This window comes from Wyeomyia smithii, chromosome 1 (assembly GCF_029784165.1).
Source record: "Wyeomyia smithii strain HCP4-BCI-WySm-NY-G18 chromosome 1, ASM2978416v1, whole genome shotgun sequence".
Classification (NCBI taxonomy): domain Eukaryota; kingdom Metazoa; phylum Arthropoda; class Insecta; order Diptera; family Culicidae; genus Wyeomyia; species Wyeomyia smithii.
The window spans coordinates 96,927,235-96,954,260 of NC_073694.1; the positions used below are offsets into that span (position 1 = coordinate 96,927,235).

The 27,026-nt window shown below is 37.6% G+C and overlaps 1 protein-coding gene across 1 annotated transcript in view; it reads left to right on the forward strand.

The window, feature by feature from the left end:
* Positions 1-11,609, forward strand: part of LOC129717857 (protein ILRUN) — a 255,173-nt gene extending 243,564 nt beyond the window's left edge. The window contains exon 6 of the mRNA XM_055668100.1: positions 11,457-11,609. Within this exon, the coding sequence (XP_055524075.1) occupies positions 11,457-11,501 (45 nt within the window). The 3' untranslated portion in view covers positions 11,502-11,609. The remainder of the gene's footprint in view (positions 1-11,456) is intronic.
* The last annotated feature ends 15,417 nt before the right edge of the window (positions 11,610-27,026 follow it).

Below are 27,026 nucleotides of genomic sequence, written 5' to 3' on the forward strand. Positions count from 1 at the left end.
AATACAAATGAAACACAAACTTCTGCACATCTCGAAAACTAACCAAGCAAATGGAACCAAATTTGGCAAGTGGATGTTTTTAGGAGTAACGAATATGTCCTTATTGGTGTGTCGAACCTTCCCTCTTCTGGAAGGGAGGGGTCCCATACAAATGAAACACAAATTTCTGCACATCTCGAGAACTAACCAAGTAAATAGAACCAAATTTGGTAGGTAGGTGTTTTTAGGGGTAACAAATATATCCATAATGGTTTGACACCCCTTCCTATTCATACAAATGAAACACGAATTTCGCACAGCTCGAGAACCAATCTACCAAATACAACCAAATTTGGTATGTTAATGTTTGCAGAGGTAACAAGTATGTCCATAGTGGTTCGACTCCCCTCCCTCTTCTGTGAGGGAGGAGTTCATAACAAATGAAACACAAATTTCTGCTTATCTTGAGAACTAACTAACTAAATGGAACCAAATTTCGCAGGTGATTGTTTTTAGGGGTAACAAATATAATGGTTTGACACCCCTCTCTCTCTTCTATAAGGGAGGGGTTCCATACAAATGAAACTCAAATTACGCACAGCTCGAGAACCAATCAAGCAAATATAACCAAATTTGGCAGTTGAATGTTTTTAGGTGTAACAAACATGTCCATAATGTTTCGACACCCTTCCTTCTTCTGGCATGTCTCCAAATACCATTTCGAAATCCAAGATGGCGACTTTCCGTTTCTGAAAATCAGCGGCAAATGACCAAATACCACCCAATATGGGTATTTCCGGGATTGTTATGATGCACTGAAGCCACAAATCGACCATAGACAACATTTTGAATTGTAAGATGGCGACTTCCGGTGTCTGGAAAACAGCCGAAAATGACCAAATACCACCCAATATGAGTGTTTCTTCAACCAGAATGACGCTCAGAGGCCAAAAATTGTCTCCTAATGCCAATGTGAAATCCAAGATGGCGACTTCCGGTTTCTGTAAATCAGCGGCAAATGACCAAATTTCACCCAATATGGGTATTTCTGGGATTATTATGATACACTGAAGCCACAAATCGACCTCAAACAACAATTTCAATTGTAAGATGGCGACTTCCGGTGTCTGGAAAACAGCCGAAAATGACCAAATACCACCCAATATAAATGTTTCTTCAACTAGATTGACGCTCAGAAGCCAAAAATTGTCTCCTAATGCCATTCTGAAATCCAAGATGGCGACTTCCGGTTTCTGAAAAACAGCGGCAAATGACCATATACCACCCAATATGGGTATTACCGGGATTATTATGATGCACTGAAGCCACAAATCGACCTCAGACAACATTTAGAATTGTAAGATGGTAACTTCCGGTGTCTGGAAAACAGCCGAAAATGATCAAATACCACTCAATATGAGCGTTTCTTTAACCAGATTGACGCACGGAGGGCCGAAATTGTTTTGAAATCCAAGATGGCGACTTCCGGTGTCCGTAAAACAGCCTAAAGTGACCAAATACCACCCAAGATGAGTATCTCTGGAACGAGAATTAAGCTGAAAATTGACCTCAGACACCATTATGAATTGTAAGATGGCAACTTCCGGTTTCTAAAAAACAACCAAAAATGGCCGATTTCCATATAAAATAAGTATCTTCGGAACCAGAATGATACACAGGAGCTAGAATCGACCACAGACACCATTTTGAATTCGAAGATGGTGACATCCGGTTTCTGGAAAACAGCCGAAAATGACCAAATAACACCCAATATGAGTGTTTCTCAAACCAAAATGACGCTCAGGGGCCAGAAATTGTCTCCAAATGCCATTTTTAAATCCAAGATGGCGACTTACGGTTCCGGATCCAGAATGATGCAAGGAGCTATAAATTGACCTTAAACAACAGTTTAATTGAAAAATGGCAACTTCTGGAAAACATCCGCAAATAACCGAATACTACCGTAATTCGTAATCAAAATGATGTAAAGAAGCCAAGCATTGACCCTGGACACCATTTTGAATCAGAAGATGACCACTTTCAGTTTCTGGAAAACAACGAAAATAACTGAAATGCACCCAATATATATCCGGAATAGAGGTCATGTTCAAAAGCCAAAAGTTGAGGATGTTGCCATTCCGATAAAACCAATTATTTTTAAACGATATAATCCAATCGCAAGGAATCAATAAATTTGGAATGTTTAAAATTATTAAATTAAACACTAAAATAGGCGAGACGAAGTTTGCCGGGTCAGCTAGTAATAGTATAAAACTTCTTTGTAGTAAATTAAATTCAGGCACTTTAGAGTGCTACTCCCTTCATTTAAAACTGGCCAAAGAGTTTCACTTTGGGTTCCCAGAATTCCTAACCAAAGTAAAAGTTGCAGAACAGTGTGAGGGGAAAAGAAAACTAAAATCTGGTTGCACTGTTTCTGGTAGCTAGAAACTATTGTCTCTGAGCTCAAATTATTTTTTTGAAATGTGTAGTGATTTAAGTAATAATTAGTCTATTTTTTGTATCCCAAGTGTAGTAAATGTCTGTTAATTGTGTAATTTGTTCGAGTTTCACAGATTTTTATGGAATTTAGAGTGGTAAATACCGATATTTATAGTGTAAAAGAAATTATCTTGTATCTTTTGCTGGCTTCTTGCTACAGTTGTATTGATGAGTTGAGTGCTGTTCGTAAAAACTTCTATGCTGGTAACCAGTGGTTCTTACACACTTTCACTTCGGTTGGTATTGAATGGCTCTATAACCGAAAACTTGTGAGTTCTTGGCTGATTTGTGTTTGGTTTTAGGATATTCATTAGTAGCACATAAAAGTAGTTCTGTAGTCGCAGGCATGGGCCAACGCTGCGTACAACTATCACCAAATAGGCTGTAGATAGGCTGCCCGATCATAAGAGCATAACTAAAAAATTACAAAATTCTATCAACGCGAGATACAAATAACATGTTTTGATACAATTTTGTATTTTTTCATATAATTGTGATAAAAAAAATTGTATCTGAATGAGTTATTATAACAAAACCTGAAATGAAGTAGTTCTGAAACTAGTCTAACTAATTTTTCGTTTTTATCAAAACCTGTTGTTTCTAACAATGTTTGTTATTATTCTGTTATATATACTATCCTATTTTGTTAGAAAGCTGATACATTAGTAACAAATTTTGATATGTGTTTGATACTAGTAGAATCATTTCGGTTATAATTTCTGTTATTTTAACACCTAACGGGATCAAATTGAAAACACAGCCTGTAAGGTTTTTCCAGTAACAAACTAATAGCTTCTGTTACATTTTTGTTTTTTCTTTCTGATCGGGTGTTGACTGAGGTCGACTGACGCAGATTCAGCGAAATTGGATAGACTCATGTGAATCCGACGTCTCATTTATAGTAAACTAGCTGATCCGGCAAACTTCGTCCTGCCTATTTTAGTGTTTAATTTAATAATTTTAAATATTCAAATTCATTGATTCCTTGCGATTTGTTTATATCGTTTGAAATGATTGGTTTTATCGGAATGACAACATCCTCGACTTTTGGCTTTTGTACATCACCTCTATTCCGGAAATATATTGGGTGCATTTCAGTTATTTTCGATGTTTTCCAGAAACTGAAATAGGTCATCTTCGAATTCATCATTGTGTCCAGGGACAATGCTTGGCTTCTTTACATCATTTCGATTACGGAAATGTCTATATGTAGTAGTATTCGGTTATATTCGGCTGTTTCCCAGAAGTTGCCATATTACAATTCATTCTGAAGTCAATTTTTAGCTCCTGGCATCATTCTGGTTCCGGTGATACTCATATTGGGTGGAACTTGGTCACTTGAGGCTATTTTTCAGAAACCGTAAGTCGCCACCTTGGATTTAAAATGGCAGTTAGAGACTATTTCTGGCTTCTGAGCGTCATTCTGGTTTAAGAAACACGCATGTTGGGTGGTATTTGGCCATTTTCGGTTGTTTTCCAGAAACCGGAAGCTGCCATCTTACAGTTCATAATGGTGTCTGAGGTCACTTTTCAGCTCCTTGCATCATTCTGGTTCCGGAGATACTTATATAGGGTGGTATTTTATCACTTTAGGCTGTTTTTCAGAAACCGAAAGTCGGCATCTTGGACTTCAAAATGGTATGTGAAATAAATTTCTGACTTCCAGGTGTCATTCTGGGTCCGGAAACATTTATATTGAATGGTATTTGGTAATTTTCGGCTGTTTGCCAGCCACCGGAAGTCGCCATCTTTAAATTCAAAATGGTGTCTGTGATCGATTTTTAGCTTCTGTGCATCATTCTGGTTGCGGAGATACTCATATTGGATGGAAATCGGCCATTTTTGGTTGTTTTCCAGGCACCGAAAGTTGCCATCTTACAATTCAAAGTGTTGTCTGAGGTCGATTTGTGGCTTTAGTGCATCATAAAAATTCCGGAAATACTCATGTTGGGTGGTATTTGGTCATTTGCCGATGTATTTCACAAACCGGAAGTCGCCATTTTGGATTTCCAAATGGCATTTGAAAACAATTACTTGTCTGTGAGGGTCATTCTGGTTAAAGAAACTCATATTGGGTGATATTTGGTCATTTTCGGCTGTTTGCCAGACACCGGAAGTCGCCATCTTGGATTTCCAAATGGCATTAGGAGAAAATTTCTGGCCTCTGAGCGTCATTCTGGTAAAAGAAACACTCATATTGGGTGGTATTTGGTCATTTTTGGCTGTTTTCCAGACACTGGAAGTCGCCATCTTGGTTTTCCAAATGGCATCAGGAGAAAATTTCTGGCCTCTGAACGTCATTCTGGTTAAAGAAACACTCATATTGGGTGGTATTTGGTCATTTTTGTCTGTTTTCCAGACACTGGAAGTCGCCATCTTGGATTTCCAAATGGCATTAGTAGAAAATTTCTGGCCTCTGAGCGTCATTCTGGTTAAAGAAACACTCATATTGGGTGGTATTTGGTCATTTTTGGCTGTTTTCCAGACACTGGAAGTAGTCCTGTGCGCCGCCACGCCGTGCCGCCGCCGCCGACACTTTTACGTACGCCGCCGCCGCCGATGATTTTGAGTCGGCGCGCCGCCGAAGAAATTTTTATCGCGCCGATAGTCATTTTTTTGCTGGTTGTTAAATGTTTTGCTACTTGATTTATAACCATTCTTATTTCTTTTTTTAACATCCTGTCAACCCGGACGAAAATATATAAATTATAAAACATTTTACGCAATATTTTAGAAGTGGTAATTAGTTTCACGCCGGTAAACGCCGCCGCCGCCGCTGACAAATACCCACGGCGTCACGCCGGCGCGCCGATCGCCGCCGAGATAAAATGTTTTCTACGCCGCCGCCGCCGAAGATATGGTCGGCGCACAGGTCTAACTGGAAGTCGCCATCTTGGATTTCCAAATGGCATTAGGAGAAAATTTCTGGCCTCTGAACGTCATTCTGATTAAAGAAACACTCATATTGGGTGGTATTTGGTCATTTTTGGCTGTTTTCCAGACACTGGAAGTCGCAATCTTACAATTCAAGTGTTGTCTGAGGTCGATTTGTGGCTTCAGTGCATCATAAAAATTCCGAAAATACCCATGTTGGGTGGTGTTGGGTCATTTGCCGCTGTTTTTCACAAACCGGAAGCCGCCATCTTGGATTTCCAAATGGCATAAGAAGAAAATTTCTGGCCTCTGAGCGTCTTTCTGGTTAAAGAAACACTCATATTGAGTGGTATTTGGTCATTTTTGGCTGTTTTCCAGACACTAGAAGTCGCAATCTTACAATTCGAAGTGTTGTCTGAAGTCGATTTGTGGCTTCAGTGCATCATAAAAATACCGAAAATACTAATGTTGGGTGGTATTTGGTCATTTGCCGCTGTTTTTCACAAACCGGAAGTCGCCATTTTGGATTTCCAAATGGCATTTGAAAACAATTACTGGCCTCTGAGCGTCATTATGGTTAAAGAAACACTCATATGGGTGGTATTTGGTCATTTTCGGCTGTTTTCCAGACACCGGAAGTCGCCATCTTGGATTTCCAAATGGCATTAGGAGAACATTTCTGGCCTCTGAGCGTCATTGTGGTTAAAAAAAACACTCACATTGGGTGGTATTTGGTCATTTGCCGTTGTTTTTCACTTACCGGAAGTCGCCATCTTGGATTTCAAAATGGAAATGTCAAAGTTTCTGGCCTCTGAGCATCATACTGGTTAAAGATACACTAATATTTGGGGGTATTTGATCAATTTCGGCTGTTTTCCAGACACCGGAAGTAGCCATATTCAAATTCAAAATGTTGTCTGAAATAGATTTGTGGCTTCAGTGCATCATAAAAATTCCGGAAATACCCATGTTGGATGGTATTTGGTCATTTTCCGCTGTTTTTCAGAAACCGGAAGTCGCCATCATGAATTTCCAAATGGCATTTGAAAACAATTACTGGCCTCTGAGCGTCATTCAGGTTAAAGAAACACTGATATTGGGTGGTATTTGGTCATTTTCGGCTGTTTTCCAGACACTGGAAGTCGCCATCTTGGATTTCCAAATGGCATTAGGAGAAAATTTCTGGCCTCTGAGCGTCATTCTAGTTAAAGAAACACTCATATTGGGTGGTATTTGGTCATTTGCCGCTGTTTTTCGCAAACCGGAAGTCGCCATCTTGGATTTCCAAATGGCATTTGAAAACAATTACTGGCCACTGAGCGTCATTCTGGTTAAAGAAACACTCATATTGGGTGGTATTTGGTCATTTTCGGCTGTTTTCCAGACACCGGAAGTCGCCATCCTGGATTTCAAAATGGTATTTGGAGTCATGCCAGGAGAAGGAAGGGTGTCGAAACATTATGGACATGTTTTTTACCCCTAAAAACATTCACCTGCCAAATTTGGTTGTATTTGCTTGATTGGTTCTCGAGCTGTGCGAAATTTGTGTTTCATTTGTATGGGACCCCTCCTTTATCGAAAAGGAAGGGGTGTCGAACCATTATGGATGTATTTGTTATCTCCAAAAACATCTACCTGCCAAATTTGGTTCCATTTACTTGGTTAGTTCTCGAGATATACAGGAATTAGAGTTTCATTTGTATGGGACCCCTCCCTTCCAGAAGAGGGAAGGGTGTCGAACCAGCATGGACATATTTGTTACTCCTAAAAACATCTACATACCGAATTTGGTTCCATTTGCTTGGTTAGTTTTCGAGATGTGCTGAAATTTGTATTTCATTTGTATGGGACCCCTCCCTTCCAGAAGAGGGAGGGGTCTCGAACTATCTTAGTCACCTTTCCCGGCCCCTTAAACCCCTATATACAAAATTTCACGCTGATCGGTTCGGTAGTTTCCAAGCCTATATGAATCAGACAGACAGACAGAGCTGCATTTTTATATGTTTAGATAGGATCGAGTTACTCGAATGAACAGATGAGCAGAGCCGGATTTACGATTGTGGGGGCCCGGGGCCCAGTTTACAGTGGGGGCCCCAGAATAAAACAAACCCGTTTTTTTATCGTACGAGTTAAAAACACTTATTTCTCATTGAAAAGTTACCAAAAATTTGCTAGATTTTTTACTTACGAGTTTTTTTTTGCAGAGAACTTATTGATTGAATAATCAACATTCAGCTCCTTCAGAATATTGTACTCTCAACTTAACAATGCTAAGTTTGACAGCCTTTCACTCTTCAAAGTCGTACGCAACCTATTTTCAATCAGTTTCATCTTCGATAAAGACCTTTCTCCAGTTGCGTTTGAGATCATTAGGCTCAAATAAATAAATGTATGCAACTGCTCGATATCCGGAATTTTTTTCTTGATATCTGAAAAATAAAAACCTACCGCAATTCGAAAAAAATGCGATCTGCAAGCAAAAATTTGCACACAATTTGAGAAAGACTGCGCAAATATAAGGCTACGCTGGCAATAATCTACAGAACCTAGGAAAAAACTACACACTTCTGCAGGTCAATAAAATCTGCACATGGACTCTAAAAATCTGCATTTTGCAATGCAAATCTAGTATCCCTGATTCGGACAGGTAAACTTATTTTCGGAATCAACAGCAATGTATTAAAAAAACTTGTGGATTATCTTCTTTCCTGCTTGATCTCCCATGCGCGCTGGTTCGATTCAAATGGTGTGTTAATGTGTGTCATTCCAAGAGAATCGAAGGTGAAATCTTATGGATGTGGTTGTGATATTGGCGCTCGCGAAAAAATAACACTGAAGAAAAGTTTCAGATTGAAATGGTCTGTTCAAATTTTCTTACTGTAAATTGAACTTTTGATTGAATCTCATTTTTGAAAGAGAAAAGAACTTTTTCTCGTTTTTTGGGGGCCCCAAAAATGTGGGGGCCTGGGGCCCCCCCTTAAATCCGGCTCTGCAGATGAGTTTTACGCACACACCGTTTATTGTATGCCTGTCATATTTACGAATACTCCTCACCGATTCGATTGTTGTATTGATTAATTGAAATTACTACTACACTGCTTCTGAGTGCCTGGAGCAAATTTCACAACTAATATACTGTACAAACTTGTTTTGATCTGTAATATATGCCTATTTCTTTGCATTTTCACCATTCAAGAAAATAATTTGTCAGGATCTAGCCAAGAATGTCTACTGAGCTTTATGATTTTTGTATGGAATGTAAAGGTAAAGAAGATGTTACTAGAAAACTTGTTTCGTCATGTATTGCTTCTCTAGTGCCCACTTCAAATGCCGCAACATTTTTGGGAATGCCATTCGCAAGGTTAAAGAAAATATGTACTTTTGCACCTCCAGATATTTACAAAAAGATAACAGAAATGCAAAGTTCGCGTTCAACAATGATCGCTGATCTTAGCAATGAAATTAAAACCGCTGTGACCAATGTCGTATCTGCTCAGCTTAATGTAGTGAAAGTTGAAATCCATACAATCGTTCAGGCCATCGAAGAATCGCAGCAATTTCTTTCGGATAAAACTGATGGAATAGTTGAAGATATCGAATACCTGAAGTTGGAAAACACCCGTCTTACTAACGAAGTAGAACAGTTGAAGAAATCACAGAAATCCTTGACAGCGTTAGTTAATGAAATAGAAGTAAACGTAGATAAGGTCAATAGGGATTCAATTTCAAATAATGCAATGATTTTCGCTATTCCAGCTCATGTGAACGAGAATATTCCTGATCTGGTTTCGAAAGTGGCCCATTGTATCGGTGCTGATCTCCCCTCTGACGCTTTAGTGTCTGCATCTCGCATTACTAGTATAAGTCAATCTCCTAACAAATTGGCTCCGATCCGAGAAGTCTTTAAAGATAAATCAGTGAAGCAGTTGTTTTTCTCTAAGAAAAAGAAACATGGGGAACTTTCATCTGCATCCATTGATAAGTCATTGTTGTTCAATAGTAAACCAGTGAATGTTTTCATTCGAGATGAACTTACTGCACACTCTCTGGAACTATTACAAGAAATGCGTGAATTACAGAAAAAATGAACCTGAAATACGTTTGGGCTGGCAGGGACAGGGTTAAGCGAAATGAGCAATCTGAACATGTAGTTATCAAGAACCGTAACGACTTAAATAAGATCGTGACCTGTTCAACATCTCCGAATAATTCGTTTCCTAAGCAGAATATTAGGGATCAAAAGTGATGGTTTTAGTAGATGTCCGCTTACTGTTACTTTTTTGATAAAATTGTATCACCAATGCACAGTGGGGCGACTCCATACAAAGGCTGGCCAAGCAAAAAAAGTGTCGATAAATGCGACAAAAACTTGGTATTTTCATAATTTTGGGGTGCTGAACACGAATTTGGCATCCATTTTTTGTTTGGGGCCTTCCATAAAGCACGAAATCCAATTTTAAATATTTTTTGGCACTTTTTTCCTTTTTTATAGAATTATATGATCTTTGACCACAAGTAGTGCCACCGGGCGTCCTTCCCATTGGAAAAATGCGTAGTTTATGGACGACCCCTCGAACTAGACAAATTTTGCCTAAATATATATATATATTTTTTTTAATAAACTAAAACAACATCAGTAATACAAACTATTTACAAATGGAAAAAGTCATCAACATCATCATCATCTTCCGCTGTGATCGCTTAAATCTCGTGTTGAATTGTTTCCAGAAAATTTGAAGTTCATTATACTATCAGCAGGAAAAATGTCTTTCGCTGCAATTTTCATTTCTTTTAGTAATTTTCGATGTTTTATTGTTTCATATATATGTTATCTTCCTAATCCGGTTTCTATGGTTGCAAGAGGACATTTAAATACATGTAAAACACCATGAATTGACAACTTACTAGACATTGAATTAGGTGGTGCCGCTGAAGTTGAAGGCTCCATAATAAAATTCAACGAATTTATGAATTTGAAAACCTAGACACTGGAATGACACAACGTTCTAAATGAATACGAAAAGATGCGGAGGGCGACGACTGTTTTTTGTTTTTTTCTCATAAGGCAAAATGTGTGCTTTACTTTTGTATGCCAATGAGTGCGAAGCAAAAGCAATTTTCAAACGGGCTATTGTTAGCCGGAGTTTGATGGTATGAATTTGCTGCTAGTATTTAACAAATAAAAATAAATAAATAAATAAATAAATAAATTGAAAAGGGCTGAATGTTTTTAATATTGTTTTAAATTTGCAGAAAGTGATAAAGTTTGACATAATTAAAAGTTTCATAAAGATTTGTTTACTATTTTCTTATTTAACACTTATTTTATAACTTTTAATTGATAAATTTTGTAATTTTTGCCCAAATATTTATTTTATTCTTACGAATTGAGTTCGATATCATAAATTTCCACTAATGGGATATCATGGTTATGACTAAAATTAATCCTGGATGAAATTTCAACCGCAAAAAAGAAAAAATTAAAAAAAACTGCTATCGCTTCTATCACTAAAGTGACAGTTTGTGCAGTTTTGCGCAGCAGCGGACAGTATGCATTTGAAAGCTTACGTTTTTACCTAAATTTTAAATGTAGTCACAACCGTGGCAAACTGCGGCAACTAAACTTTTAAGCTACTTTTCTACAAAAAATCACGTTTTTTTATTTTTTTCTAGTATCAGGCCTATTATGACCAAATTTTACAATATCTAATGAAGAAGGTTTGTTTTGCACAATATTTACAACAACTTTTTCTTTGACGTCAAAAAAATCCAAGCTATCATTGAAGCTACAGAGCGTTTCAAAGTAATATACTTTTTTTCAACAAAAGGACAAAAAACGTCAGTTCGCCAAGCTTTGAAAAGTCATAAAAAATTCAGATTTCATGATATTGCGCCCAAATTTTGGATTTAGACACTTGAATGTTATAGCAATAAAAGAAAAATATTATGAAACAGCTAACGAAAAAAAAATTTTTGGCTGATGGCCAGCGATTCCCCACTGTGCAATGGCTATTATAAATAATTATTCATATGATAATCAAGATTATTTCAATACATCATTTTCTATAAATGAACCTAATACGAATTCTTTACGTATATTACAGTGGAACATAAGAGGAATGAAACGCTCCAGCACTGCCGGTTCCTAATCGATGTTGTGGTTGTTGGAGAAACCTGGCTGAAAACTTGTAACACATCGTTGTATAATATACCTGGATATAACTCCATTTTTGCATGCAGAGATAGTTCAAACGGTGAATTAGCAATGTATATCAAAAACGGTTTATCTGTTACTGTATTACACACACCCAACAAACATACCGATGGATTTCATCGTAGAAATTGTTTTAAGTGGACGTAATTGTTTTATTCGTGGTTTTTATTGACCTCCATCATACGATATCAGTAGCTTTCTTAATGCCTTAGAGAACATATTTAATTCTTCAAATAACACACGGTCATGTTTTCTCGTTGGTAACGTAAACATCCCCATAAATTTTCAAAACAAAATGTTGTCAGAAAATATAAATCGTTGTTGAAATCGTTTGGCTTTGCTTGCTCCAATACGTTTCCAACCAGACCAGTTAGTTCTAACATACTTGATCATGTTGTTCGCATAGCTGGGGATATCGAGCGAGCAAGAAATGACACTATTTATTCTGATGTTAGCGATCATTCAATAATTATAACGTCCTTTAAATTGCACAGAGACAAAGAAAAGATGCTTACTAAAACTTTGGTTGATCACCGCGAACTTGACGTGGAGTAAAATACTATCAACTTATAATTCACTGTTGGAAAAACACTCAAGGGTTATTAGGAAACAAGTGAACACAATAGAGAATTTCTGTCCGTGGATGAGCTTCAATTTATGGAAGTTGATCCAAATTAAAAACAATTATATCAAGCGAGTTAAGAGAAATCCTGACGATGTCCACCTTCGGGATCTTTTAAACCACGTATCCAATAAAGTAACTTCACTTAAAAGAATAACAAAAAAGTCGTTCTACGACAACCTTCCTAACAATACTCCCCATGCAAAGATGTGGAAAAATATCAATCATATTTTTGGAAAACTCTATCATTAACGCTTGTTGCGAATGGCAACAAAATAACCGGTAACCTAGAAGTATGCGAAATATTCAACAAATTCTTTTCTAGTGTAAGTCAACAACTAGCCGCTAATATACAGAATGATCCTTCAGTAGATCCTTATTTAAATTTGCAACGAGTCTCGGAGTCCATCTTTTTAGCCCCAGCTTCTGCGAATGAAGTTACGCTATTGGTCAATAATTTGGTACGGAATAAAAGTTGTGGTTTTGACAACATTTCCGCTGATATTGTCAAAAATAATTGTGTTACTTTCTCCCGAATTCTGTCAGAAGCTTTTAATAAAATGTTGGAAATAGGATATTATAGACCGTTCCGATAATTATAAATACACTTACGATCAACCGTCATTTCAAATAACGTGCAGTATTCAACCAAACGTTGGCTGCGTCCTGTTGTTTACATCCAAAAGAAACAGATGCTGTCATTTTTTCTAACATTTAGTGCGAAATTTTGAAAATGCGTGGCCTTTCTCCCGAGCAAAGAAAGCGAATTGTGCACAAATGGGGCACCGTGAGTGGTCTTTCTATAAGAAAATTAGCCAGAGAAGAAGGTATAAGTGTCGGAGCAGCTCAAACCGCATTACGGAAGTATTGTGAAGAGTGCACATTTACTGATGCCCCAAGACGTGGTAGAAAACCCGGGCCTGTTGATCCCACAATGGACAAAAAGGTTAAAGAATACTACAAGCGGCATCCTTCAGTATCAGTACGAGATGTGGCGAGAAAGCTTGGAACCTCGGCGAGTAACGTTATGCGTGCCAAGGGAAGAATGGGTCTGCAGACCCGTCGGAAGCAGAAGCAGCCAAAACGAAATCCAAAACAAGCTGAATCTGTGAAACCGAGAGCTCGGACGCTTTATGACAAACTTCTGACCAAAAAAATGGGGTGTGTTATCATGGATGACGAAACCTACATAAAACTGGACTATAAAACTCTGCCAGGACCGCAATTTTATACATCACCGAAGGGAAAGGATGTCCCTGGACCAGTGAAAGCCATTTACACCGAAAAATTCGGCAAGAAGGTAATGGTTTGGCAGGCCATTTGTGAATGTGGGAAAATATCTCGTCCATTCATTACGAATGACACAATGCCGTAAAATTTACGTGAAAGAGTGTTTGCAGAAAAGGTTGTTACCCATGGTTAATCAGCATAACAATCCTCCAATCTTTTGGCCCGATCTTGCTTCCTGCTATTACTCTAATGATGCACTAGGGTGGTATAAAACAAAAAATATCACATGTGTCCCAAAGGAGATGAATCCTCCAAACTGCCCTGAAATTCTCTCTATTGAAACTTTTTGGGCTCTGACCAAGGCAAAGCTGAGGAAATATGTTAAACTAGCGGACAATGTTGAAAAATTTAAAAAAAGATTGGCTTAAAGTGGTAAAAATGGTCGAAGAACACACTGTGCAAAAGCTTATGAGTAGTGTTAAGAGAAAAGTTAGAGAACTCGCGTATCCTACGAAAAATAATCTCAACTTGAATTGAAACTGGAAAGAAAACACTTATTATCTATATTTCAGAATAAAATGACCCAAAAAATCCTGTATTTTTTGTTTTATTCAAGAAAGAAGATGTATTTATAATTTTCGGAACAGTCTATACCCAGATTGTTTGACAATTGCTAGGGTAGTTCCCATTTTTAAATCTGGCGATACTAGCGATATCAGCAACTATCGTCCGATTTCAACGCTGTCAGTATTTAATGAAATGAACTGCTAGATGATGTTGTTTTAGGGATTGATTCTAAAAAAGTAGTTGGTGCCCTCTTTTTAGATTTGCGGAAAGCATTCGTCACATTAAATCAATCCATTCTATTGAAAAAACTAGAAAGCTCTGGAATTAGGGGTATTGCAAACGATATAATCCGTAGCTATCTGTCAGCAAGAGTTTGTTTCTATTGATCTATGCAGAAGTTCATTGATGCCTTTTGAAGTGGGTGTGCCGCAAGGAAGTAATATAGGTCCGCTTCTATTTCTATTGTATGTCAATGATTTGTACAGGCTCCGGCTGACAGGCGTCCCACGTCTATTCGCAGACGATACTGCTCTCTTTTATCCACATCGTGATGTTGGGCTTATAGTGCGACACATGAATAGTGATTTAAACACTCTTTCAGATTTTTTCAAAGCCAACTTACTCTCACTTAATCCTTCAAAAACAAAATGTATGTTCTTTCATTCTCCCAGAATTCCTGTGCAGCCACATGGAAACGTTATGCTGAATTCATGTGTAATCGAGGAAGTAACATCATTTAAATACTTGGGGTTGATCTTGGACTCAACACTCTGTTGGTTTGAACATATTAAGCATATCGAAAAGAAAGTTTCTTCACTGTGTGGAGTATTGCGCAGAGTACGATATTTTTTGTCACGTAACATTCTTTTGAAATTTTACTTTGCCCATATTCATTCGTGCTTTAACTATCTCATCATCGCCTGGGGTCGGGTTTGCAAATCCTCCTTAAGAAAACTTCAAACGCTTCAAAACAGATGCATAAAAATTATATGTAACATACCATTGCTATTTCCTACTTTGCAACTCTACTCCGATAACTCTCACAATATTCTTCCTATCAATGGCCTTTGCGTCCTGCAAACTAATATGTTTGTTCACGACATTCTTCGTAGCGAGAAATTCCACCATTCAATTCAGTTACCTTCTGCTAGTCACACTTATTATACAAGAAACGTAAATAATTTGCGATTCCTGAGAGCACACACAACACTAGGTCAAAACAGAATATCAATTATTGGTCCAAAAAATACAACGCATTGCCAACAACATTAAAGCAAATACACAACCGTGACAGTTTTAAATCCAATCTGAAAATTCTCCTGAAGCAAAATCTTTGCGATATTCTTGGTTAAAGTTGTTATATATTTAAGTTAGTCATAATTTAGTCTACCAGAAATGTCCCTTATTGTCATGTAGCAGTAAACTCAGTGAGTCTCTTAAAAGGAAATAATTCTCCACTGAGACGTCACATCAGCAGAGCCGAATGAAATTGTTATTTTGAACAAAAATGATTACTATCAACAAATGTTGGAGAAAATCAATAATGGCCCATACAGGCCACAGAGGGTCAACCCTCTTGCCGACATGGTAAAAAATTTTGAAAAAACTATCAAAGAATGCCAACCTATTTTTGGGGACGCTTTGAAAAATCTTCGTGTTTCGAACCCTTCTCTTCCTAGAATAAAGGGTCTCCCTAAAGTACATAAACCTGGTAATAAAATGAGAGAAATCGTTTCTGCGGTGGGGGCACCAACAGAAGAATTGGCAAAATGGTTAGTCAAGGAATTTCAATCAATGCCGAACGAATTTCCTAGTCGATCTGTTAAGAGCACGGGAGTTTTTGTTGAAAATTTAAAATCATCGGGGGGTATTAACACTGGCGAGATAATGGTTTCTTTTGATGTCACAGCACTTTTTCCGAGAGTTTTCTAGTGAAAGAAGCTATAAATCTTTTGGAAGATTGGCTTCTTTCCTAACGATGTGACAACCCTTGGAAAACTAAAGTACGTAGTTACTTGAAGTTAACTCGACTTTGCATGGAAGATAATTATTTTTCATTTCGTGGGAAAAGACTGCCTACCAGATCGTTGGTGGAGGTATGTTGATAATATTTTTTGTATTTTACAACAAGGAGACTTGGAAAGTTTTTTGGGAATTTTGAATGGTATTCATAAAAATATCCAGTTCACTTTGGAAATTGAACAAAACAACAGGCTTCCATTTTTAGATGTAGTCGTTGTTAAAAGCTCAAACCACTTTGAATTAGAAATCTTTAGGAAACCTACACATATTAAGCGGGTAATACCTAACACTTCTAACCACTCCTTCCAGCATAAACTGGCTTCTTTCTACCATATGATTCACCGTATGGAATCTTTGCCTCTCAGTAATGAAGGTAAGAAAAACGAAATGGAATATATTTTTGATATTGGTGAGCAGAATGGATGTACTTGGCTCAGTTAAACATAAATTGTATCGTGCCGTGTCAAATAAACTATTTAAAAACCAAAGCAGAATGGATATAATAGAAGAACCATACAAACCATTTATGATAAAAAGAAACGAATCCAACATAGGAAATCTCTTACAACACTCACACCGCTAACAGAAGATCGGAAAAGAGTAGTGGTTGAATATGACGTCAATTTTACACGTCAACTTCGTATAAAATTTAGAAAATTGGGTATCGATATTATCTACAGTAGTAGAAATAATCAAATTAAAACAAGGTTGGGGTCTACTAAAGACACTATTGACAAATTGCATAGAGCGGGTGTTTATAAAGTTGCATGTCCACATTTTAATAAAGTTTACATTGGCCAAACTAAAAGAAATTTAGACATCCGGTTTAAGGAACATACTTCAGAACTTATAAAAGCTAAAAAAGACTCAGAAAAAGGAATAAATCACCATTTCAGATCCATAGCCGAACATATTTTTCATGAAGATCACGCTATGACTACCGACAACATTAGTCTAGTTCAATCAGTAACATCCCCTTGGAAGTTAGATGTCGCAGAAAGTTTAAAAATTTTCAAACAAAACCCAGCTACCCTCCTCAACAGAGATCAGGGTAATCACTTCTCTTGGCTTTTTAAATTTCTACCTAAAACTCCCCGACAAGGCATGGATCACCAGGCCGCACATTTCTCTACCTAACTCAAGTTGTGTACGTTCTCTGAGTTAAAATTTGTCCCATTCGTTTACCTACTTAAGTATAAAAATTTAGGAGCTTCGCTATTTTCTCCACAGTCCAAATAAGCACTGACGAAGGCGCTAAGTAAGCGTTGAAATATATAAATATATGCAAGTGATAAATGAAAAGTGATAGAATTGAATAGTGAAAGTGGATAAAAAGTGTAATGTGTAGTGTAAATATTCTATCAAGACGCTCAGATCAGAAGTTAATAAAAAAATCCATGCTAGTTTTAGTTCTAGTTTTAGTTTGAGCTCGTAGTCGGCAGCGAAGATAAAAAATTTGCCTCAACTTATAAGTTACCCTAGAAATTAGATTTATCTGGCTTCGTTAAACATTTTATGTATTTCGCGTGTCAAATAAACACTATTAAATAAAAAAAGTAATCAATTAATACCTTCAGTACTTGTTCCAATATGAATTTTCTGTATGTGTGTGTATGTGCATCTTTTCAATCTCACTCGGTTTTTTTCAGAGATGGCTGGATCGATTTTCATAAAATTATTCTCAAATGAAAGGTCTAGTTACCCTATAAAACCCTATCAAATGTTACTGTAATCGGGTTTTTAGTTTGTATGTTATTTATCAAAATGTGAAAATAACAAAGTTCATTATCTCTGAAACTACACAACCGATTTGAATAAAAATGGTTTCAAATGAACGGGCTACCTAAAAAGTTTTATGAAGATTGGACGTGTGGTTCAAAAGTTATGAAAAGAAACGTGATCCGGAGACAATTTGATCTCATCTCAAAGGCGGCTTGATCGATTTTCATAAAATCAGCGTCATATGAAAGGTCTAGTTGCCCCATAAGACCCTATCGATTTGTTTCGCAACCAGACTTTGCCTGTTATGTTTAAAAATGTGAAATCTATAAATAAAAATATTTTTTTCAGGATGTCCTTTCCGATTTCGCTTAAACTTTGCACAGTTGTTCTGCCGGTACCCGCATAACTGTCCCATACTGATTTTGGTCACTTTTGAGTTATTATAGGGAATCGACTTAATTGTTATCATATTTTCTGGAAAAAAATTAAAATTGATACTTTTGTATGGAAAAACATGGGAAAAATACCAAGTTGTTTTTGTCCCATATTGAAAGTACCCGCATTACAGTCCCACTGCATAGTGGTACAAACTGTAAACATATAATTTTGCTCCAGATTAATGTATATCGGATTATTTTAGGCATATAGAAGTATGTCATATAATTAACTAGACTAATGTTGCTGTTCTGTAGTACATTCTACGTTGCCAATGATACTGCCGGTTGCTGTGCTTCCCAAGCACGGTCGACAGAATCATATACCTTGCAATTTAAAATATGCCATTTGCAGTGGTGGGCACCGCTAACCGAAAATTTAGCGACGCTAATCGCTAAGTCGCTAACCGGAAAATTTAGCTCGATAATCGCTAAACGCTAAACGCTAAACCCACATTAGCGGAACTTTCGCTAATCGCTAATCGCTAACTTTTTAATTTGTAAATAGTCATATCGCTATATTTATTGCTTGTGTTTTGTAAGATTTGGACCACTTTGATCTGTTTTGGTTAAACAAACGAAAACAATTACTTACAAGAATAACAAAAGTTATTTAGCTTGCATTGAAAATAGATACTTCTTGGAATGTTTTCATAAAAATTCAATTATTATCTGAATCGAAAAAGTAGAACCAAAGTTGTCATAATTTCAAGCGCATTGCAATTTATCAAAGTTCTTGGTGTGGCGAAAATTCAATCTAGACCTTGTGCTTGTTCTTCAAAATGTTCCTGTGGCTTGTACGATAGCCGGAACTCCATTCCACAGTGGTCGGAAAAGGCAATTTGACGAACTTAATTCATTTGTGCTTAAACGGTTGATGTTAGCCAAAGACAATGTTCAAAAGAATTGTTCACAAAAATATAACGGAAATCTTGATGAGATTTTTTTTATCATGGCCTACTATCATAAAAATAAAAAATCTAACTTTTGATACAGCGAAGATACATGAATAGTTTCTTTAGCAAAGTTGTAGAACTTTACAAATTTTGAAACTTTGCAGAAGATATCAAATTTCTATAACGTCTATTTACTGAAATACAAAGCATTTTCACTAGTAACCCCCCCAAATTTAGTTTTTCTAGCATAACTTTTTAAAAATTGCTTTTTCAAGAACATAATGTTCTAGACAAATATGACCAACATAAAAACACAGGTTTCTTTCGAAAACAGCATGTTGCTACAATCGTTCTATTTTTTTTTTATTCTCGCTTATTTTCCGTCGGTCTTGTTCCGCCACTGTTGTGGCCAATCACCGACGCCCAGGGAGGCGACTCCACACCCAGGACCCTAACTCACGACCCGTTTATTAACGGACCGGCGCCAACGGCTTTACTTCCTCATGCGATGGAAGGCGTGATCCCAGAGATTTTTTGCCTCAGAAAATCTCCCGGTGTCGGCTAGGATTGAATCTAGACCAGTTTGGTTGGTTGTGAGTGGATCACGCCACCTCACAACCATCGACACCTATGTCGGCGGTGGGATTCGAACCCAGGCGTCGAGCGTGGTTGGCGGAGACGTTACCAACCACACTAGGCCCCCGCTCTCTACAATCGTTCTATACTGAGTTAGAGCGTTTTTTCATGAAATTATAGCCCAGATTTAAATGCGTATAGGGGAGAAAGAGGCGAACCGGTGCACATCATCAAATATTTTTTTAGAGCTTAGACCTTGTATTATAAGCTAGTTAAACTTTGATACCTAACAATTCATAAATGAATGAGTAGAGGGGTGTTTTAAGAATGTATGTTTTTGGGGTTTTCTATACAAAAATGCACAAACTCCCTATTTAATGAACGATGATTTGTGAATTTATGAAACAGATAACTCGCAATACTTTCAAAATTAGTGAGAACACTTCTTAGGTTTATTTAGTTGTTGATAGGTGCATCCAATATCCGCGGGATCGAAGTGCCGCTGTCTTCCTTTTGATTGGAATGGTGCTCTCGCGCCCACTAGCCAAATTTCAATAGGAAAATACAGTCTTAATCCACTGACCATTCCAGTTATGTATTACAACATATGGACTGTAGCTGGTAAGTAACCAAGGATATATGGAAACCAGCAAATGATCTGCATGCAATTCAACGTTGCGCTACAATACTACAGATTATTTTATCTGGCCGGGAAATTACCGCATCAAAATTCAAACACTATTGTTGGAAACTGCTCGTTTGTTGATGTCCATATATCCTTGGCTTTACTTGCCATGAAGTATTATTTCACGGTGCGGACATTATTAACTATTTCAATATTCCATCAGGCCAATTATCTGAAGAAGCGCAAAAGTCTAAAAGACTGTTTTTTAAAGCATTGCGAGTTATCTGTTTCATAAATTCACAAATCATCGTTCATTAATCAGGTAGTTAGTGCATTTTTGTATAGAAAACCCCAAAAACATACATACCTAAAACATCACTCTACTCATTCATTTATGAATTGTCAAGTTTCAAAGTTTAACTAGCTTATAGTACAAGGTACAAGCTTTAAAAAGAGTATTTGATGATGTGCACCGGTTTGCCTCTTTCTCCCCTATACGCATTAAAACTGGGAAATAATTTAATGAAAAAACGCTCTAACTCAGTATAAAACGATTGTAGCAACATGCTGTTTTCAAAATAAACCTGTGTTTTTATGTTGGTCATATTTGTCTAGAACATTATGTTCTTGAAAAAACAATATTTAAAAAGTTATGCTAGAAAAACTAAATTTGAGGGGGTTGACAGCGAAAATACTTTGTATTTCAGTAAATAGACGTCATAGAAATTTGATATCTTCCGCAAAGTTTCATATTTTGTAAAGTTCTACAACTTTGCTAAAGAATCTATTCATGTATATTCGCTGTATCAAAAGTTAGATTTTTGATTTTTATGATAGTAGGCCATGATAAAAAAATTTTCTCATCAACATTTCCGTTATATTTTTGTGAACAATTCTTTTGAACATTGTCTTTGGCTAACATCAACCGTTTAAGCACAAATGAATTAAGTTCGTCAAATTGCCTTTTCCGACCACTGTGCATTCTAGGGTAAAAAAAACTGGCAAAAGTAACTTTCGCAGTAAAGTATGTTCATCTTTCGAAGCAATTTACGTACGCCATCAGCAATTCACAGTTTTTCGAAATATTTCTACTGTCGCTTTTCTACAAAATTTAGCGAATTAGCGATTAGCGTTTCGAAGGCCAAAATTTTAGCGACGCTAACAGTTTCGCTAACCAGCTCAAAAATTAGCGAAATCGCTAAATCGCTAACTGAAATTAAGCGTCGCTAATTAGCGAATTAGCGAATTAGCGGAATGGTGCCCACCACTGGCTATTTGGCCTATATAAGAGCCTGTTTCAGCCGAAGCCGCTCATAAATTATCATTCTATGCTAGCTTGTTGAGCAGTACAGTAGTTTTTTTTCGCTCCGTTCGCTTTGTACGTTCGTTCGTAAATTTTTGTGTTCACGTTGGAAGCCGACGCTACGGTCAACCCTGATATGGGTAAATCAAAAACCAGTTCCAGTTCGGGGAAACGGCCTTGGCCTGACAATACGCCTGAAACTGCGGCTAAAAAGCTTTTGGCCAACAACAAATTCACTGTCCAGGAAAACGCCACAGATCCCGAAGAAGTGAAGAAGGAGAAAATCCCGCCTTTATATGTGAAAGACTTCCCGGAAGGTCTACGTAAAGCAATAGTGTTTTATATTGACAAACCAGCAAGTCAACGTAAGAGACGGGTCGGCAACGAACCTAAGAAGCGACATTTTAACTGACTCGGAGGCAGGGTCAGTTCATCATTGCGGGTGACCTCAACGCAAAACACCAAGCCTGGGGCAACAGTCGACGCAACCAAAACGGCCTGATCCTCTTCAACGACCTACAAAAAGGCCACTGCAACATCCTCGGTCCGGCCGCTCCCACCGGTTGAGCAGATCCGGAGTACACGCAACCCTCGACCTGTTCATCTCTAATATGGGCAACATCACCGACCCGGTTGTACACCAAGAACTCAGCTCGGACCACTTCCCAGTGGTAGTCGAAACTGGATCCTCTGGAAACCGATTCCAAGTCTCTCGGTGTAACTACCATCGAGTCGATTGGGCGCGGTTCCAGCGATGTGTGGACAACGCAATTGACTACAGGGTCCAGCTTGAGTCCTCAGAAAACATCGACCAGTCCATCGATGAGGCAATATCCCTGGCCTGGGATCTACATGTGTCCGCTTCTAGTCTGGTGAGTAACTCTCTGAACCTAGACAACACAATCAAACGATATATCCAATTCCGTAATACTATAAGACGACAGTACCAGCGCTCTGACCTGCCCCTCCTGAAGACCAATATCAATCGTCTCAACAAAATAATCAAAAGCCAGGTTGGTGGATTTAAGAAACAAACATTTTTCTCAACATCTTCGCTTCCTCCCAGTCCGTGGAAGGCCGTTCTGGAGCCTTACTAAAATTTTGAAAACCAAACCTAGACGTATTCCCCCTCTATTACCCCCAACACCAATCCCCGGTCATTTCCTTTTAACGGCATCTGAAAAAACCTATGCACTTGGTCAGCATTTTGTCAACTCTCACAATCCGGGCCCGCACGAGCCCGGACGGCATCCCGGAAGTAATAACTAGAGCCGCCGATCTTCCCTCAGTCATTCCCGATGGATCTAAAACACCTGGGGAGCGTGTCTGGAGCTGAGCTACTTTTCGTCTCGCTGGAAGTTAGCTAAAGTGATCCCCATCCACAAACCCGGTAAGGACCCTACCAACACTAAAAACTATCGTCCCATCAGCCTATTATCGTGCATATCGAAGTTGTTCGAAAAGTTGAAATTCGTAAACCAGAATAACATCTTTCTCAATACTCATTGGTTTGTGCCAACGTAAGAACCCCGATAACACTCACGAAACGCGACTAGACGAGACACAACACTTATTGTTCTTACAAAATATAAAAAAGGAATTTAATTTACCTTTTTAGTCGACCGGTTTCGGGCAGCGATCTTGCCCATCAGCTGGACGATGTCCGACTAGTTGCGCATAGTAGTTGTTGTTTTCTAGATATCACAATTTCACCACTGTTACAGCTTCGTCAGGTGAAAGAGGGGAGAGAGTATTGGGGGATCATCAGGTGATGTACATTGATTCCCATGCGTTTAAGTTCGATGTTTTTCGTACATTTTTTAATAATTTTGCATTTTCTCAGTCGATGGCATGGTTTTGGGATATGGTGTGTGCTGCTACATTCGATTCATTAGCCCGATCGTTGTCAACTGCATTCTTATGCTCTCGCAGTCGCACTTTGAATTTTCGTCGTGTTTGGCCAATGTAGACCGCGGAGCAGTTTTTGCAGGGGCTTTGGTAGATACCTGATTTTACTTTTGTAAACAGCATAGAAGTCATGTATCTGTAGTACGGATTGGACGGGATTAGTTATTTTTGGGTAAAATGGAAGGCTGATTCTATGGAAGGTCGAAGCAAGCCATGACCGAAATCGGACGCAAAAATTTTTCGCTCGCATGTTATATCGGAAGAAAAATTGTTTAATTTAGTTGTGCATGTTCGTTATAGATGTTATCGCGGAGTGAGTTTATTTTCTAAATTTAAAATTGTTTTCTCTTGAAAAAGTTCGCGGATGGTTGTGCGAGGCCGTGATCAAGATTGGCCAGCTAGTTCCTGCTTTGAAATCATCACATTGTTTGGTGATTTTCGGTTATTTTACACCTAAAGAATTGTTAAACATATATACAGGTGTTCTATTGAAATGTGCTGTGTGCGAAAAGTGTGAAGTTCCACAGAAAAAAGTGAATTCAATTGTGAAAATTGAATATTATTGCGTTGCTTTTTAGATTCACCAAAGTGTTTATTTTTTCTTGTTTTTTTTCTATCGCTGTCTTGGCGACGGTTTGAAAGTGTGGAGTGTGTGGTGTTATTACATACAATAGGGAGAGTGTTTTTCGAGCAGCTGCTCCACATAGTTTTATAGTGATTGAATGCTCATTAGGGATTTATTCATTGGCATAGTGCAAATTATATTTATCTTGTATCTAATTAAACTTGAAGTGAAAATTTGCCAATAAGATCAAAACCATGCATCGCCCCGTTTACAGTGTTTATGTGCTATCTCTTTTCAACGAATGAAATGTTATATGGATTAAACGAGTGTGTGAAGGCATACATGCATGTTGCCACTGTACTTCCATTTAAAGAAAAGTCCAAAAACGATGAAAACAACTGGAAAATGAAGAGATGAAAGCTAAGTATACGTTTTGTCTTGTCTGTATTGTAAAGTGATATTTTGATGCTTGTTTCTAGTTTTACTTTATGTGAGAAAACAGATACAGAGAGATTTTGATTTCATCGTTGAAATTGTGTGCGCGGTATTTTTTTCCGCAGGGTTTCAGAACAAGTTTTATTTTTGTCCACAAAGTGTTAGTGTGGTTTGTGGAGTTTGGAGTATGTGTTTCTCAGAAATCATATGCTTTGATTTTTTGATTGTTCTAGCTTTAACCAGTTGTTTTACATAATTTGTTATATTTATGACTAGTTCGGCACTTTGTCAATAAATTTAAAAATCTATTCAGGCTTATATGTATATTTGCTTTTATTAAATTGTTGAGGCTTTGGATGCATGGAACATTGCCAATTTTCATATTTATTAGGCGTATTAGACGTACATTGTTAAGAGATAATCGACGTAAACGCCGAGTTCCTGCGCGTATGTGTCGGCCGGGGGAATCAAGCGGTTGTTCGTAACGCTTCGGTGTAAACGCGTATTCAGCCCGGGCGAGTTTTGCTGATATATGGACTTCCGGCGTGTGGTGATTTCGCGAAGTGAACCCAGATATTTCATCATATCTTTCTATCTTCATCAACGTTAAGTCGGAGACTGCTCGCGCGTTGCATCTAAATTATTACATCGGAAATCGAAGTAGATTTCGTTGAGTCGATAAATATCATTTCAACCCCCGCGTCGGTACCTTCCATGAGGTTGTATTATCTTCAGATGGATCAACAACGCGCAATAGTTTTAGGTATAAAGAGCATCACCTTACGAGGAGATATACGGTAATTTTAAGTTGTCTCGGTTTAGTCAAAAATCCTGTATCCTCGCGTACGTTTTATTGTTGCGGTGTTACATTGTCAAACTAAATAAGTTCGAATCACATTATGAATATCGTGGCGGATGTAATAAACTTGTAGACGCGGCACTTGTTCTGAAGAACCCGACATTAGCGCATCGTTTACCAAAACGAACCCTGCTGTATACCTTCCCCTTTATCCAACATCCCAGTGATTTCTCGTGGAAGTGCAGAGGTGTTCTCGGCTTCCAATAAAGCGAGTATCACGTCAACATATTCCTATACAAACTCCTTCTTTGACCTGCATTCGGATGCGGCCGGCGCTGGTGTTGCCTAATATAAAGATTTAGGTCACCTGTTTTTACACATTGAGGATGCATGTTGGTCCCAAACATCATCTGTTGGTTCTTTGTGTAATTACAGCTGATCTGGCAATAACGGAGTAGCAACCGCGTGCGGTCAATCATGCTCATGCTCATGCTCATGCTCAAAATGGAGGGCTGATTCTATGCTGTTCTCCTTTTTCCGGTTTTAGTGTTGTGCAATTTAGCCTGTGTTTTTTCCGTTGGTGTTTTCGGAGAATTTTGTTTACGAAGTCTTTGTCATACCCATTCAACTCAGCTGCTTTATGTATCCTGTTTCTCTCGATTTCAAAATCTTCTCTGTCCATCGGTAGTATGTTGTATAGGCGGTGTGCCATAGAATGGGCAAATTTTGACACTTGCTATCAAAAAATGTTAAATTTTTAGTATAAAAAATCAACGGACATATAAAAATGCCCTCACTTCTTATACATATTTTTAACTTTTGCTATCAAAAGAAAAGTTACTTTTACATGGTATATTTTTTCTGCAATTTAACTATCTATTACATTGTCGATTACAGTATTTCAATAAAACATGTCATTTTTTAGTATATTATATTTTACACATTGACACTTCTGAATTATTTTTTCAGAATTGTGACTTTAAATGATCAACCAATATCATAGAATAAAATCTCTATCAATATCAAACAAATTCGCAGCTATATCGGAATCAATCGGTCCGGATCGATTCGCGAAGCAACATGAATTGACTCTAGACACCTGTTGCTACTAAAAATGGAATAATATCTTGAGTTTAAAATGACAAAGAATAGTGTACACAGCTTTTTGCAATCTATTGTATGAATAATTGACGTCTTCAAAAAATTTTTCTATGAGTCGATATTTCCTTGAGTCGATGATCCCTTCGATATCGACTCCTGGAGATTTCACTGTATAAGTTGATGTAGTTGTGACCGCAAATTTTTGAAGATTTTGATGGTGAATTTTGAGGTGAATAAAGCGATATTGAGTTGATGGTGTGATGGATGTATGATTTAAATTTCGATTATTTTTTAATTATAATTATTATTAGCGTATTTAAATATAATAATAAGCTCTAGTTTATTAATTTAAATACATATAATATGTCCTAAAAATGGCGACAAAATTCCCGCGCGTGGATCATTTGACAAATGAGGAGGTCGATTACGAATTGATGATTCGGGGCAAAGCTCAAGAAATTATTTCTGATGCTGAATCGAAAAACCGATTGTTGCGTTGATTGTTTTCGGACGACATTAAAGAACATCGCGGTTTACTATTGACCAAGAATATGATCGTATGTCAAGTATAGGGGACTACCTTTTTTTAATAGTGGAATGTTTGTAATGATTTATTTATGTACTAATATCCATTCAGAATTAATATTGTGTGTTC